At 42.7% G+C, this 16,693-nt stretch overlaps 1 protein-coding gene across 3 annotated transcripts in view; it reads right to left on the bottom strand.

Moving 5' to 3' along the window:
• Window positions 1–16,693, bottom strand: part of cops7a (COP9 constitutive photomorphogenic homolog subunit 7A) — a 40,017-nt gene that overhangs the window by 15,260 nt on the left and 8,064 nt on the right. For all 3 annotated transcript variants that reach the window (XM_055227688.1, XM_033981607.2, XM_055227689.1), the window contains exons 2-5: window positions 13,692–13,814; window positions 9,601–9,676; window positions 4,584–4,672; window positions 879–1,081 (exon numbers count right to left, since the gene is read on the bottom strand). In XM_055227688.1, coding sequence (XP_055083663.1) covers window positions 879–1,081; window positions 4,584–4,672; window positions 9,601–9,676; window positions 13,692–13,814 — 491 coding nt within the window. The remainder of the gene's footprint in view (window positions 1–878; window positions 1,082–4,583; window positions 4,673–9,600; window positions 9,677–13,691; window positions 13,815–16,693) is intronic.

Raw genomic sequence — 16,693 nt, 5'->3', positions numbered from 1 at the left:
ACCATAAATTTTGGACTATAAGCCGCTACTTTTCCCCCCACACTTTGAACCCTGTGGCCTATACAACGGTGCGGCTAATTTAAAGATTTTTACTGGCTATTTAACGGCCACCAAGGGGCGCTCTGTAGCAGTAAACGCAAAAGTGAGACAGATGTGGGGAAAGATTATGCGCTAAAGAATATACCAGGCTTAATTTTGAACTGTCATTTTCCTCATCATGGAAAACACACGAAGACACAGCTTTTAAGATAAAGACAATGGACCTGACCATCAAAGAAGGAAATAGATCCACTGCACGTAAGTTTGGGATTAATAAACTGATGGTGCGACGTTGGAGGCTTTCAGAGGAAATAAAAGCAGATTGTCTGTGTTGGTGCTGTTACATTTTCTAAACATGCAGGTGTGTTCATCCTGTGTTGATTTTCAGGCACAGTTTGAAAAAAAAGAGCGTCTTAAACTAAAACTCAAAAAACTTTGTGTAAATATCTCATGTTACAGCAAATTTGTAACATGTGGCCTATATTCAGGGCGAACAAAATGTATTTTCTTTTAAAATTTTGCTGGTGCTGCTTATATTCAGGTGCTTTTAATAGTCTGAAGTTTACAGTAGAGGGGGGCCCGTGCGAGGCTTTTTGCCCCGGACCCCCAAATATGTGTCGACGGCCCTGCTCATCCAGAATGTTCTCCACCGGATTGTCATTATTTTCACTGATAAAAGTCCAATTATATAGAAGTTTCTTAAAAATATAGAATTATCTATAACATTTTAAAACAGTCAGCAACTTGAATAATTATGATGATATAATTGTTATTTTGGCCATGATAATCACAAAACACAATATTTCAGCATCGTCCCACGCCTCAGATATACGACTGACCACTCGTGCAGTGTGCTGATGATGTTGGGCAGCTCGTTGGGGCCCAGGTCTCGGCCCACGCTGCAGTCCACCTCCACCTGCTGGTTCCTCTGGTCCAGTTTTCCCTGGATGATGTCGCAGTACACGGCCTCGATCAGCAGGTCCTCCAGCTCGCGCACGTTCTTCAGCTCCAACTGCTGCAGGAGGAGGGAGTAGGGCAGGCACTGAGGGGGGAAAGAGCCGGACAGAGCGAGGTCAAACAGCTGCACTCAGATTTTATAAAGCATGGAACAGGCTGAGTTTGGTGCGTAACTTTTCTGGGAGAGGGTTATGGTAATCGCTGCAGAAAGGAAAGAAAGAAATACTGAGATTATATTTGTGATTTATGTTTGAAAAGTAGGATTCTGTTCAGGGAGCACATTGTAACTCCAGCACTCTAGGGGCATTAACATTTGAGAGAAGAAATAGAGTTGTCCCGGCGTGGACTGGATTTAGTGAATAGCGCGAGCAATACGGCGAATAGAGTCCTCGGCACGCAGACGTCGCGGCTAACGCTACGGCTAATGCCCAGAGCAGCTTAAACACAGACTGAAGAGGTTCTAAAGCCACTCCAAACATTATTAACGACAGAGATGGCATTTGTTTTCCTCTGCGATGTTTTCACGGAGCCTTAAGAGTGAAAACCAAACTCTGGACAATCAGAAGTGCAGAGCCGACTTGTTTACATGTGCTAAATAGCCATGTGCTTCGGGCTTTTGTCTTTTTACAGGCCTCAAAACGTGAATAATAACGTGAAAAAACACACTGCCATTAGAAACCGTGAGATTAAACGTTACCTCATGTCTCTGTCGCTGTGTCTGAAGCTGCTGCGTGTGGAGAAGTTTAAGTTTACGATATTATAACAACTTGCTATTAGACTTTTTTTAAGACTTTTTATATCAGGTAATAACTGTATTCAACTGGAGCAAAATTCACCATGTAATACTTAATTATTTATACAGGCACAGGCTAAATAATGAATAAAACCTTTAAAATATGAGAAGATCTGTATTGGGTTCGGTATCAGATCGATATCGGGAATTGCACATATTTAACAAATCGGATCGGGGGAAAAAATGGGATTGAGGCGTCTGTAGTTTTTCCGAGAAGGAAAGTCTGAGGACAGGGGGCGCTCTGGGACAGTGGTTCCTGCAGGAGGAGGGTCTAAACACAGGGGGCGCTGTTCTGGGACACTTCGCTTGTTTCTGTTGGTTAATCTGCTTGTCTGTTATTGACCAGTGTCTGTTTCGTTGTTGATTTTCTAAACTTCCTTGCGTTAAATCGATTCTCACGTTCAGCCTTAAGACGCGACAGCTGTTGTGGTTTTGGGTTTTACAAAAATAAATTGAACTGAATTGAAATATGAACTGACAGACGAGAATCCAGTGCATTTTGTAGAGGTATAACACATAAAAAAAGGCTATTTTGTTCTTTGGAAATGGACAATATACCAAGTAATTTATAATGTGCAGCCCAAAACGCTACCTGCTCGTCTCCATGGAGAGCTTAATGTTTTGTATCAGATGTTCCGCAGCAAAACTTTAAATATATATTCATTTAGAACTTCTTGAATTATGTGTTTTTTTTTTCATTCAAAAGTGGAATCATCTCTCCTTAGCTTAGTTGCTCCATCTCCTCGTCCCCGTGGAGTTAGAAATGTTTAACGCCGCACTGTGAAACGCTGCAGGACAAACCGGCGCTACTCTTTCCACCAGAAAAGTTACACAGTGCAACTTTACGTCCTTTCTTGTTTCAGTCTCTGGAGCTCGTCTCCCTTAACAATCCGATTTCATACTGACCTTAACTAAACAGACTATTTGAAAAAAACACTTTGACGGTTCTATGAAAAAGCACAAAAAACGTCCCTTCGGCCAAATGTCACCGGGAGGAAAAACATAACTGGCCGATTGTGGACGGGATCATTAGGGCGCCGGTCTCGCACGCGCAGGTGGAGCGATACCGGAGACGAGGGAGCGCGGGGACTAATGGCGGCCGAAAGTCAGATTAATGTTTAAAAAAACGCAGACAGAGCCGCGGAGAATAATGAATCAATTATTTATCTGGAACAGGGAGCGGAAAGGGCACCGGGAGAGGAGCGACGCAGACCAAGTGTAAATGAGAGAGAGGAGATTTAAAAGGAACTGAAAACTTTATGATTAAGGGACCAGAGGAAGGAGCGGCACCAGCGCACGACGGAGACTGAGATTTAAGCACGAGATCTGACATTTTCCAAATACAATTATATGGAGTTGTGACGGTGCGTTATGTCCGTTTTCTGGTGGGGGGTCTGCTGCTTTCTCCTGCCCGTGGAAACAATATTGCCCTGTCGAGATAAGTTTCACGATATGACTTTAAACTACCTCGCGTTTCCCAATAGCAGGCGTTTTCGCTACCTTGAAAAACATGCATTTCGTTCTCTTACAGGGCGTCGCCTCTCCACAGATCTGAAATGTAGATGAGAAGGTGGCAGACCCCTCCACGAATGAACTTACACAGTGCAGCTTTAAAGTCTAGAGCTGTGTTTCGTTGATAAATATCTGAATGACTAACTGTAATGACATTTGGCAGATTTGAACGTGCTCCGGGGTTTTGTACAAAGACATTTTACTCCACATAAACGATAAAAATGTAAACTGGCTCCCCCCTTATGTTAAATGATACGTCTTTTACTCATCGCAAACCCTCCGTCTGTTGCGTATAATTCAGCAGTAAAAGCAAATAAGTGTCAGGAAATATGGGCTGGTTATTCTGGTTATTCAAAACAAAAGGCGGAGATGATCCTCGCCGCTCGGTTTGTTTCCTTGTCTCGAAAACCCTGAAAACAATAGCGCTAGCCAATATGCTAATAGAGTGAGAGCACCCATTAGGGGCCTGAATGGTTATGCAAAAATATGGCCCAGGCACAGTTCACACTTGTGCAGCTCAAAAGACGGAGCCAACGGACAGAAAGTGTAAACAAACAGGTGGGTTGGCTTCAGCGTCGCTCCTGTGTGACAGATATAAGGCAGTGTCCAGCACGAGTCTGACCACAACCGAAGAAGAGACTCGGACGAGCAGAGAAACGTCTTCACTCGCAGACTTATGTCCAGTGGCAGAACTGAATTTTGTTATAGGTGAAAAGTGAGAGAGGAGAGACGAGAGGGAAGACAGGAGAAGAGAGAGGAAAAGAGAGAGGAGCAGAGAGGAGCAGAGAGAGGAACAAGAGAGAGGAGCAGAGAGGAGCAGAGAGAGGAGCAGAGAGAGGAGCAGAGAGAGGAACAGAGAGAGGAGCAGAGAGGAGCAGAGACAGGAACAGAGAGAGGAACAGAGAGAGGAACAGAGAGAGGAGCAGGGAGAGGAACAGAGGGAGCAGAGAGAGGAGCAGAGAGGAGCAGAGAGAGGAGCAGAGAGAGGAACAGAGAGAGGAACAGAGAGAGGAACAGACAGAGGAGCAGACAGAGGAGCAGGAGAGGAGCAGACAGAGGAGCAGAGACAGGAGCAGAGAGAGGAACAGAGAGAGGAGCAGAGAGAGGAGCAGAGAGAGGAGCAGACAGAGGAGTAGAGAGAGGAGCAGACAGAGGAGCAGACAGAGGAGTAGAGACAGGAGCAGAGAGAGTAGCAGAGAGAGGAGCAGAGAGGAGCAGAGAGAGGAGCAGGGAGAGGAGCAGACAGAGGAGCAGACAGAGGAGCAGAGAGAGGAGCAGACACCTTGAGGTTGGAGGCCAGGCTGATGATGGACAGGTGCCTGAGCTTGTTCCTCTGTGCTGGGGTCAGCTCCGGGAGTGAAGCCGCTTTCTCTACGGAGAAACAGAAGGGACAAAAAGCACATGAGGAAACACAAATACAGAAACAGATCAGACAGAGCAGCCAGACAAAGACCTCACTCTGGAGTTTTTGTGTAGCTGCTCAAAACTGAAACGCAGTTAAACACATTGGTCCTACTGTTAAAAAAAAAGGTTTATGAACTTATGTAACTGTCTGTTCATTTAACCCGACAATTTCTGAGTTATGATTGGCCAAAACATCAGTACATGTTTTTTTAGATTATACTGAAGACACTTGATGAAGGCCAGTCTACCGAAGCGTCGTATGCAATAATTCAAAAAGAGCGAGCGTCGTTTCCCTCGTCTCTAAGCACCTGCTGTCTCTTGTGTGCTGCTCACTGAGGCGTGAACAGCCGTTATGTCCAAGACCAATGTCCTGAAATGTGTTTGTGTCTTTGTTTAGTTTGAACGTTGATAAAAGAGAGTTTTTATTTCCATCAGACCGTGTTTTAAAAAAGGTGCTACTCCTTTCGCCGACTGATGCTATGTTTTTTTTTTTGTGTCGCTTGAAGGACACACGAGCTTCATGTGAGGTTTAGAAGAACGTGTTTGTCCTAAAACGAAGTCAAAGACGGAGATTATAAAGTCCGATGAGCCATTCGCCGTTGGTGAAGCTAAAAGGTTAAACGCACTTGTTCTCCAGTTGATGCCTGACCTTGTTTTGATCATTTTGTTTTTGACGTAAAGCCGTACACCTGTTGTCAACCAGCAGTGTATGAAAACTGTCCTTTCCCAGAGTTGTGCGTACGTGTGTGTGTATTAAACCTTAAGAAACCTATTTTGTGGTCCTTTAACTGTTATCCGATCTGTTATGTCGTTTTCTCCTCAAAAACAGACCTGGAAGTTGTGTTTTGTTTCATTCACACACGTTTAACGCACAAAAAACCCCAAAAAACGCACAAAAAACTGTCATGTGACGATACAGGAAGTGCTCCGCTGTGTTTTTAAACTCCACACACCTTCATTTCTAGAATCATTTGGATCATTTTAGCTTCTGTAATTGCCAATTTCTACTGAACTAATATGAAAACTAGACAGACTAATAATAAAGTGTGGAAAGAATAAAATCAGGCAGGTGAACTGGACTTATATGCAACACACAGCGAGCAGTCAAACGTTTAGAAACTACAACAGAAAGTGTCATTTAAACAGGTAACTCTGAATATGGCAAATCAGGGACTAAACAACTGAGGAACAACGTCTTTTTTAATGTCAACAAAAATCTCTTCCACACTGGGGATTCAATAAGGGAAAGAGGCTGGGGAAATAAACTCAGGAACAGGTAACTCAAACAGATACAAATGCAAGTTCAGAATTGCAGAAACGCAAACAACGGCGTATTTCAGATGAGCGTGAGTGCTGCGCTGAACTGGTCAACAATCGAGCAAGAACTGACAGAACAGAAGCAGTTTATATAGACGACCCTGAGCTGAAACGAGAGGGAAAACAGGGAGGGAACAAAAGACGGACCGGAACAGGCAGGAAAACGGAGACGGACTGAGGAGAAAAACATGCAAACAGGCAGAACTGTGACACAAACACAAACTGTGAATGAAACAAAACACAACTCCAGGTCTGTTTTTGAGGAGGAAACAACATTTTAACACGGCTTAGAGTTTGATAACATGAAAACTTAACCTGTCATAGGCACGAGTTTCCTTCTGAAACTCACATAAACGAGTAGATTTCACATTGTACAGAGTCATTTTTATTCACATACTGGTCGTCTCTTTGGTCACTCCTTCAATGTCAGATCTGGTGATTCCTTAGACTGTTTATATAAATGGACAAAGCTAACCTGCTAGCTGCTACGTTCCAAATACAAAATGATCATGTTCGCTTCTGGCTCCATTGATTCACTTTACACTGAAAAACTGTGTCCTCTCTCTGTGCCTGCTGCTGCCAGACTCGTCGTTTTGGTCTTAAATGTTCGTATTAACCCGCTCTACGTGATCCCGGGGTTTTATATTTCAGTATTGTGTCTGTAAATCAAGATATGAACATTAATAACAGACGAATCAGGCGCCTTCTTCCCCCCCGAGGTCGCTCCCTCTAGCGTTAGCAACAGGTTTGATTGACAGCGCTGCTAAACGCTCGCTCCCCGCTAAACCAGCGGAATACCAAACATGAAACTGCGGCCGAACGCTGCGGGTGACGTCACGCTCGCTCGGTCCTCGTCCTTACACAGTCTGCGGGAGAAATCTGAATATTTCCTTCGCTTGATCTTGCTGTAAAATGAGTAACGGGCTTCAGACGGTACACGGCCCGGCTCTGTCTGTAACTCGAGGTCGCAGACACAGAGCTGCGTTCCACTTCACACTTTCAGAGGTATCGTTACCGAGCGGGAGCAGAGGTGCGCGTGTAAATGTTTAAGCAGACACTTTACGGAGACGGGGCCGCGTTTCCGTGGTGACAGCACTCTGACAGCCCCTCGATGGGCCGTGAAAGTGAAATAATGTTCCCCGGTGGCTCGGCTCGGGAAGGGAAGGAGGAAAAATAAAGTAGGCTACGCTATTTTTCCAGGCTATTGTGGCAGATATTTGGCATAAAATTAGCCTCAGTTAAATTAGCATTCTACTTTTGGCTAAAAAAAAAAGAAAAAAAACGACCCAAAGACGTGTGCCAGTTCAGAAACAGCGCGCCGTGATGCTGGCAGAATGAATATTTCAGTGTTTTGGAGGGTTCGCTCTGTAGTAAGGGAGCGTAAACTTAACACCAAAGCGCAAAAATATCGTAAGACAAGACAAGAGAACCTTTATTTGTGCCACAACAGGGAAATTCTAGTGTTGCAACTCACTCAGAAATTAAGAAATCAAGATCGATATAAGAAAATAGGTTTAAATTTAACTCTGCGTAGTAACTAAGGCTGCAAGGAAAGACAGAAAAGTGTTGTATTATGATACCAGTGGTGGAAAGTAACAACGTAAAAGTAAAGTACTACAATAAAGACCTATTTTTAAGCAAAATACAGGTACATAAAATTTGTCAGTGGACACTTTTTACTTTTACTTCACTACATCTTTGAGCACGTATCTGTACTTTCTACTCCACTGTATTTCTGAACGGGAGCGACGTGTTGTGATGCATCGAAACCTGCGATTCGTAGGACCGAAGCAGCGGCATAACAGCAAACGGCGTCTATACGGGATGAAGTAGCCCTCTATGTGCTGTTAGCAAAAGGCAAATAGTCCCATAAATGTCACGCGGCCAACCCAAGTTTTTAAACTGGGCAGTAACGCGCATTAGGTCAGATTTAAGCTATTGTGCTGACATTTACCGCACATAAGCAGAGGAACAGTTTGACATGACCGCAGACTGTATGAAAAAGTGGAATAAGTGACAATGACATCATCCAGGGCGTTCGGCTTCGGTCGAATGAAGCTCATCGAGGCTAGCAGCTAAAGCGGCTAATCTGGAGACAAGGTTCATATTTGGAATTCTGAACGGCGAGTATCATCCAGAGCCGAGCCTTCCCGTCCAAATCGCAGGTTTAGCAGGGAGCGGGCGCTTAGCAACACTGTCAATCAAACCTGTTGCTAACGCTAGCCTCGGGGAAAGAAGGATATTGATGTTCATATCTTGATTTACAGACACAATAGTGAAATAAAAACCCCAGGATCATGTAGAGGGTTAATACGAACATTTAAGACCAGAATGACGAGTCCGACAGCAGCACGTACAGAGAGGTGTGACCGTTTTTCAATAGAAACTGAACTGGAGTCAATGGAGAAGCAGTTAGCAGGTTAGCCATGTGCATTTAGATTTACAGTCTATAGTCTTGGCCCACGCTGTACTTCTTTTCACTACTGCACCACAGTTTGAGAACCAGTGTTATTGCCGATAGATCTCTCAACTCTCGGTTACGCACACTTTCCAGACTAATTGGAAGATAGTTGGCATTAAAAGGTGCACTTTGTGACTTTTCAGTTGGAGTATATGCCTTCTGGTTGGACACGCTTTGCCTGAAATGTTCCACTGTACGGCATTTAACATATCCGCCTTGCGTTTATTCGATTATTTTTGTTGCATTGCTTAAAAAAAAGGTCCTATATTACGAAAACTTACTCTCATGAGCTTTAAGCCATGTTCTAATGCTGTTATCTCCTCAAAAACAGACCTGGAGTTGTGTTTTGATTCATTCACACATGTTTGACTAGTCCTGGGTTACATCTCCAAACCTCAAAACGTCCACCTTGTGATGTCATGAAGTGGTAGTTTTCAAGTTAACAGCTCCTTTTACTTTTAGTTCAGTAGAAATGTCCAACTCCAGGGCTGAAATTATCAATACATGATTCTAGAAATGAAGGTGTGTGGAGTTTAAAAACACAGCGGAGCACTTCCTGTATCGCCACATGATGACATCACGAGGTGGAACAGAGTGTTTTCAGTTCGCGAGAAAAACTCTGCCTAAACACGCAGGGTTTGTGTGTGAATGAAACAAAAAAAAAACACAACTCCAGGTCTGTTTGTGACGAGAAAACAACGTTAGAACATCAGAAAACAGCGTAACACTACCCTTTTAAAACCCTACTATGCAACATTCCAGTCAAAGCGGTAACATCTCCATGGAGACGAGCGGCGAAGCTACACGGCGCACCTTTAAATTACACTCAATTAGCCCTCCATTTCTGTCTGGAGTTTCCTGAGACATGTTGCGCGGCCAAAGTTCAGACACGCGGCGCGGGAAGAACTGTCTGCTCCTCTTTGCGTCGCCGTCTCTTTCTCGAAACGAGCGTCTAACGAGCCGCTCCCCTCCTCCGCGCTTGTACCTGAATACGAGCTGCCACGGACTCTGCGAGCGTCTGAGCCTCGCGGAGGTGGAAGGGGGAGGGAGAAAAGCTTCGGAGCGCTGCCCTATTACTTATTTAGAGTGCGCGATGGGGCGGTGAAGAGCGGACTACCTTTATAGTCGCAGTAGGTTCCATAGGCGAAGAGGTGCAGGAGCTGGTACACCGGAGCGTGGGGCCCGTTCTCCAGCTGCACAGAGAGACAGAGAAAAGGGCAAAGGATTAAACAAACATCAAACGATAGATAGACCCATCGCAATATCGTATTTTACAGTTTGATTTACATCGCTGAAGATAAGCGATAATACTGAAACTCATTTATGCCACTGACGCAACAACCCGGAGCATATTTAAAACCGCAAAAAACTATTATAAATGTACAGTATTGTTAAAAGATCACGAGCTGCGAGAAATAAATAACAAAATCGAACAGTTTAGTCGTTAGTTTTGCATCGGTAGTGAGTTTTAGAAGTTATTAATTCACACTTTTACAGCTTTAATTTGATCAAACAGCCACAAAAAAACGCAAAAATTTCCCAGTTGTGGAAAGAAAAAGAACACGAGAAATATTAACCGCAAAAAAATACAGTTCCAGCTTTCATATACAGGATGATAAGCTGATATAGTGATTATTGAGACATGCCGGATGATAGAGATTATATTAGTGATTATATAAAGGGATGTGAACATTATTTAATTGATTAATGATGGTAATTATTCAGGTCACAGTATAATCGTCAAAGAATAGTACCTCACAATAGCGTCTGCGTTTACATTAGGAGTATTTGCACGCTATACTTGCACTATTGGTGGTTTTCAGATTCTAAACTGTCATGATGTCATACTCACAGATGGGGGCGGGGCAAGAGACAGATATTGAGACACATATTGATAAAACTGCACTTTGAGATGAACTATCCAAAAACGTACATTCACCAGTCGTAAAAGCTAAAGTAAAATCTATCAACTGGACAAAAAGTTGTAGGTGTGAAGACGTTTAGCTGCTCGTTCTTCAGTTCTGGTCAGATTACTGCTGGACACTGCCTTAAATCTGCCTGAAGGAGGCACTAACGACACTGACACTGAAAACAGCTCTTTTTTTTTAGCCACAAAAAACACGTTAAAGGGGGTATCAGTGTGTACTTTTGCCTTTTTTCACACAACTACCTCTACTTTACACCTCTATCCATCCTTATTTTTCCTTGAACACGTCAAATAACTGAGCGTGAGAATCCCGGCGGCGCCTGCGCTCTGATTGGTCACGTCTTTGAGGTCGACATATTTAAAGAGCCTCGTGCCTCTGCTTTGAGACGGCGTTTAAATTTATACGAGAGCACAGTTGGTTGCGACATTACCGAAAGGATCCGACGCTACAGGGTTAATGGGCCTACTAGCTACCTATATTGTTCTCTTTGTCTCCTTTGTTTGCTTTGGGTCTGAGGGTGGAGTTATATATGGGGGGACAGGTGATCCCACAACTTTTTACCCAGTTGACAGATTTAACTTTAAGCTTTTACTCTGGATCAGACCTGGACGACTGAGGGACACACAAACAAAGTCACCAATGTGGAACCTGATCACTTCTATCAGTGAATAAACCCCAAAACTCACTGTACTACAACAAAAATGGAAAAAATAAAAAATAAAAATGCAGGCCCCGTTGGTATTAAATATGAATGGCCAATAAAACGTTGCAATGTCATCTGAAACCCAGCTATAGCCGCACTTATTTGAAACTTTGCGGCGACGTCAAGTCTCCTACATGCATGTCTACGATAAAATGTTTAGCTGTACCCGTGGTGACGCATGACGAATCACATAAACGTCTCTTTATGTGGACAGAAGTTTGTAAAGATTGCACTGTAAGCGAGCTGGAGTTTTGGGAATCACGGATGTTTTCAGATAAACACATAGACGATTCTCTTTATGCGTCGCCGCGATTTCAAATGACATTTTACTTGCAGTTTTAAGTTTGTTTTTTGTATCAAGCGACTGTGTGGACGCGATTTCCCTCTGGAATCAATACAGTTTGCTTTTAATTTTGTGAAAACGACTTTGACAAACTTTATTTTCTCCTCGCAGCCTCCTCCCCACCCCCCCGTAGTGACTTTAACACGACGGCACGGAGCGAAAACGAGTGGAAAAAAAACACGCTGGTCTCGACGTGACACAAGCATCACTCCCATAACGTCTATTAATAAAAGGTGTTGATTGGGAAAAAAGTCATCATTTAAAACATGGATTTTTTTTCCCCTTTTGGGCAAAACGCTGTCAGTGAATTGGAAAAACAACACGGAGCAACACAACGGTTCAAATGACTTATCTGAGACGATGGTTGGAAAGGTTATGAGCGAGGGAGATAAGACGACAATTAGCCGGAGGTAATTATTCTGATTAACGGACGTGATGAGGGGAAAGAGGAGCAGTGGCAAACATTTATAGTGTTGTTCTGATACCTTTAAAAAAATAAAAATAAAAATGCACTTGGCTACTCAATTTTGTTACAGTACAAGAGCAAAAAATAAGCAGTGAAAGTCTCTCTCTAAAGAAAAATTACAAGAATAAATGAGATTTTGAGGATTTAAGTGTCAGAGTCAGATGTAAAATGGTCCTGATGATGAGTTGAGCTGATTTAAGTGCTTTAATTTTTCTACTTTGTTCCACAGAGCGAGGAGAAAAAAACACAATGAGGCCTGGAAAAAGACGCTCATCCTCGGAGCACATGGCTAATTATGCAGAGTAAACAAAGTCGCTGGTAAACTGCTGTTATGTTAGCGCCGCTGTCGTGTTTGCATCGTGTTGGCGCCGCTGTCGTGTTTGCGCTGTTGTAGTGTTTGCACCTCTTTTTGTCGTGTTTGCGTCAGAGCAGTCAGGTTTGTGCCGCTGCGGTGGTGTTAGCAACGCTGTCCTGTTAACGACGTTGCCGTGTTAGCGCTGGTGTCCTGTTTGCGCTACTGTCGTGTTCTCAGTGTTGTCGTCTTTGCGGTGCTGTCGTGTTTACGCTGCAGTCGCGTTTGCGCTGCAGTCGCATTTGCGCTGGTGTCCTGTTTGCACTTCTGATGGGCTGCTCTCCGTAGTTATTTTACCAAGTTCACTCCAAAGTTAAATGAAGGTATCAAAGAGGTAACGCAAATGTCTTTTCAGTCATTATTAGCGCGTTTTATGTGTCTGCAGAGCCTCCACAGTCTGTATTTAACCTGCTCGGGGCAGCGTTAAACCTTAGCGCTGCGCATTAACCACAGACGACAACAGCGGCAGTACTGATATCTGCAGGGCCTCATTCTGAACAGTACAGAGTGTTATCAGATCGGTGATTCAGTCTGAGTACTCACCGATACAGATACCTGAAAAATGTGCGGTGTCTGATGTTTTGCTGATACCAGTAACGGTATCGGAACAACCCTAAACATTTAGCATACTGAAATGAAGGCTAAACTATGACAACAAAAAGGATTTATAATAAAAGTAGAGATAATAGTTGAATAGATTTTGACTCAAAGAAAATTGTAAAAATATAGTTTACGCCAAGAACCTGAACAATCATTCACAAGTTTCAATTACTATCTTAAAAGGAAACATTTTGAGGAGTCTGGAGCGCTGAAAATATATAATAGTTTGTTTTTGTTCATCGCTATGGCAACAGTGCTAATTTTCCATCACTCTGAAATAGAAAATAACAACTAAAATCTTGCTTTCTAACATTTGAAGTGACGGGACATTTTTGTTTTCGTCTGTAAATCTCACGTGGAGGAACATAACGTTATTATTGTGCTATTATTTTGTGCTGTGAAAGCCTCACGAGAACACGAAATGGACTGAAGGACAGAACAAAACACGGCCAATCGAAATCTCAATTTGAGACGGCGCAGTTACGGAATTGCAAAAGAGGTTTTATTTAGATAATAGAACAAAGAACGAAATATCCTGCCTCTTGTTGTACCTGGTGGTTTAGTCCTCTGCAAACATGCTCTGAAACGCCTAGGATTCTTGTATTAGTATTTCAGTCTGTTCTCAAATGTTCTGGAGCCGTTTATAATGAGCGCTCGGAACAGAAACCTACTTTTTAAACATATATTGCAAATCTAAATCGTTAATACTTGTCAGAAGAATTGCAGTTGGTTTTTAGCGCAGCACATTTTTCACGTAGCCTTAAAAAGAGCAGTGTATTAAGTGTTTCCACCCGGCGCAGTCCCGGGCGTTCCCACCTCTCTGACGTTGGGCAGCTCCAGGATGTCAGAGAAGACGTACAGTCCGGGCGTCTCGAGCAGAGAGCTGACGGCCTGAGCCAGAGCCGAGCCGGACAGAGACAGGAGCTGGTCCACCTCCATCTGAGACACACAGACGCACACAGGGTTAGATCAAACAAACACGCTCGCCAATGATCAGCTTGTTGTTTTATGTAATTTAATGGCCAGGCAAGTTTTTTTGTATAACACAACTCGTACACAAACTAATTAAAAGTGCTTAACGTAATAAGAAAGTCAAACAAATCAAGACATAAATGATCATAAATAATCATCATAAAGTTAACATTAAAGAGAAAAGCGCAGAATAAACCCCTTTCAGTCACATGCACAGACAGAACAGAACCATTTGAGCCTGGATTTAAACATTGTCAAAGTAGAGGCCTGTCTCACATCTTCAGGAAGAATGTTCCAGGTTTAAACTGCACAAAACTGAAACAATGATTCCCCATGTTTCGTCCTGGTTTCGTCACGGTTTCGTCACGGTTTCGTCCTGCTTTCGTCCTGGTGACATGTGCTCGTACTTCCTGGTTCTAGTCCTGACCCGAGCAGCAGTGTTCTGGATGTTCTGGATGTTCTGGATGTTCTGTTCTGAGGCTCGTTTGGAGAGTCCAGTGAGCAGGACATTACAGTCGTCTAATCTACTGGACACAAATAGATGGATACCTCTCGCCAAGTCTGGTTTTGTCAGTGTAACTTTGATTTTTGCGATGTTTTTTAGATGGTAAAAAGCTGCAGATGTTATTGATTTGCCAAAATACCAAAAAATAGACTCAAATAGTTTTGTTAATATTGGCATGAACATTATAAATGTGTGTATTTACCCACTACAAATCTGAGTTTTATTTGACCTGGAGGATGGACTTCTCCAGCTTGTTTCCATGGAAACGTTCCTTGGGCTACAATATTCCACAGTGTGGCATAAAACACATCTATCTCTGAGTTTCCATGGGACAATATTGAAATTTGGTGTCTCAATTATCATGTCCAAAATAATTGTGATTAATGATTATATCAATTCTTAAAGTTGCTGACAGTTTAAAATGTTTTTGTTCTGAATAATTATCATTTTAATATTATGAATATTTCCATATATAAACACTTGTTATAGTGTTGTTCTTTGTTATAAGTGAAAACAGCAGTGATTTAGAAGAGATCATCAGGGTGAAGGAGCTTTTTTCTGCACATTCTGGTCAATCCTCTTTATCACAATAAACTATATTATGTTTACTGTCCCATCTCCATGGACAATGTTCGGTTTTAAACTTTCTGTTTCCATGGAGTCATGCAGATCTGCCACCTCCAGAAACTGTGCAAGCCTTTAAATATTGATTTATTTTTGTGATTCAACAGATTAACAAAACAAAAATAGCACAACAAAATAAAATACAAAAACATCTAGGACTAAAAAGACTAAAACTATGATAGACATGTACAGCTGAAACCAGACGTCTACATACACTATATAAAACACACATGTCTGACATGAAATCAGATTAAACTTTTCCTCTTTCAGGTCAATTAGGATTAACATTATTTCTATTTGCTAAATACCAGAATTTTTTTAGACAGTTTTTCATGACTTTCTTCCAACTTAGAAGTTTACATACATTTCATTTGTATTTGGTACAACTGCCTTTAAACTGTCTGACTCGGGTCAAATCTTTTGGATATTCCTCTCACAAGGTACTCACAAAAGTTGACAGGAATCTTAGCCCATTCCTCCCGACAGAACTGGTGTAACTGAGCCAAGTTTGTGTCCGTCTTGCTCGCACAGGCCTTTTCAGGTCTGTCCATACATTTTAAGCACAACTGAGATCAGAGCTTTGTGTTGGACGCTTCAAAACATTGACTTTGTTATCCTTAAGCCACTTTGTCACCAGTTTGGCCGGATACGTCGGATCATTGTCCATTTGGAAGACACATTTGTGCCCAAGTTTTAACTTCCTGGCTGTCTTGAGATGTTGCATCAGTATTTCCACATAATGTTCTTCCCTCATGATGCCATCCATTTTGTGAAGTGCACCAGTCCCTCCTGCAGCAAAACAACCCCACGACATGATGCAGCCACCCCCGTATTTCACAGTTGGGATGGTGTTCTCAAGTTTGCGAGCTTCCCCCTTTTTCCTCCAAATGTAAAGATGCTCATTATGGTCAAACAGTTTAATTTTAGGTTCATCAGACACAGGACATGTCTCCAAACATGAAAGTCTTTGTCCCTGTGCATTTGCAAACTGTAATCTGACTTTTTTCAGTTTCTTTTGGAGTAATGTCTTCTTCCTGCAGCGTGTCCTTTCAGCCCATGTCGGTACAGTCCTCGTTTCACTGTGGATAATGACAGACTCTTACAGCTTCAGCGGCGTCTTCACGATGTCTTTTGCTTTTGTTCTTGGGTTGATCTGCACATTTTGGACCAAAGCTCGTTCATCTCTGGGACACAGAACCCGTCTCCTTCCTGAGCGGTGTGATTTTGGACATTCTCATGGTCTTTATACTTGAACAGATGAACGTGGCACCTTCAGGCGTCTGGAAACTGCACCAAGGATGAACCAGACTTGTCCACATTTCTCTTGGACGATTCTTGGCTGATTTCTTGTGTCATGATCATGGTCTGGGTTTTCACAAATTGTTTAAAGTCATAGTCTAATCTTACTGTATGCAAACGTCTGACTTTGAAGAAAAGTAATGGAAAATAGTCTAAAAAAAAAAAAATCCATCTCTTATTCTGACATTTAGCAAATAGAAATAATTTTGTTAATCCTAATTGACCTAAAACAGGGAAAGTTTAGCCTGATTTCATGTTAGACAGTGAGTGAAAAAAAAAGCGCATGTGTCTTTTTATATAGCGTATTCAGACTTTTGGTTTCAACTGTATAACCCAAACCTCTCCGAGCGCTTCACCACGGCCCCCTCCCCACGTCTGAACATCCTCTGAACATCCTCCATCGGCTCCATCCACTGCG

Source organism: Periophthalmus magnuspinnatus, chromosome 16 (assembly GCF_009829125.3).
Source record: "Periophthalmus magnuspinnatus isolate fPerMag1 chromosome 16, fPerMag1.2.pri, whole genome shotgun sequence".
Lineage (NCBI taxonomy): Eukaryota > Metazoa > Chordata > Actinopteri > Gobiiformes > Gobiidae > Periophthalmus > Periophthalmus magnuspinnatus.
The sequence above is the reverse complement of the archived record's forward strand: the minus strand, read 5'-3'. Positions and strand labels throughout refer to the sequence as shown.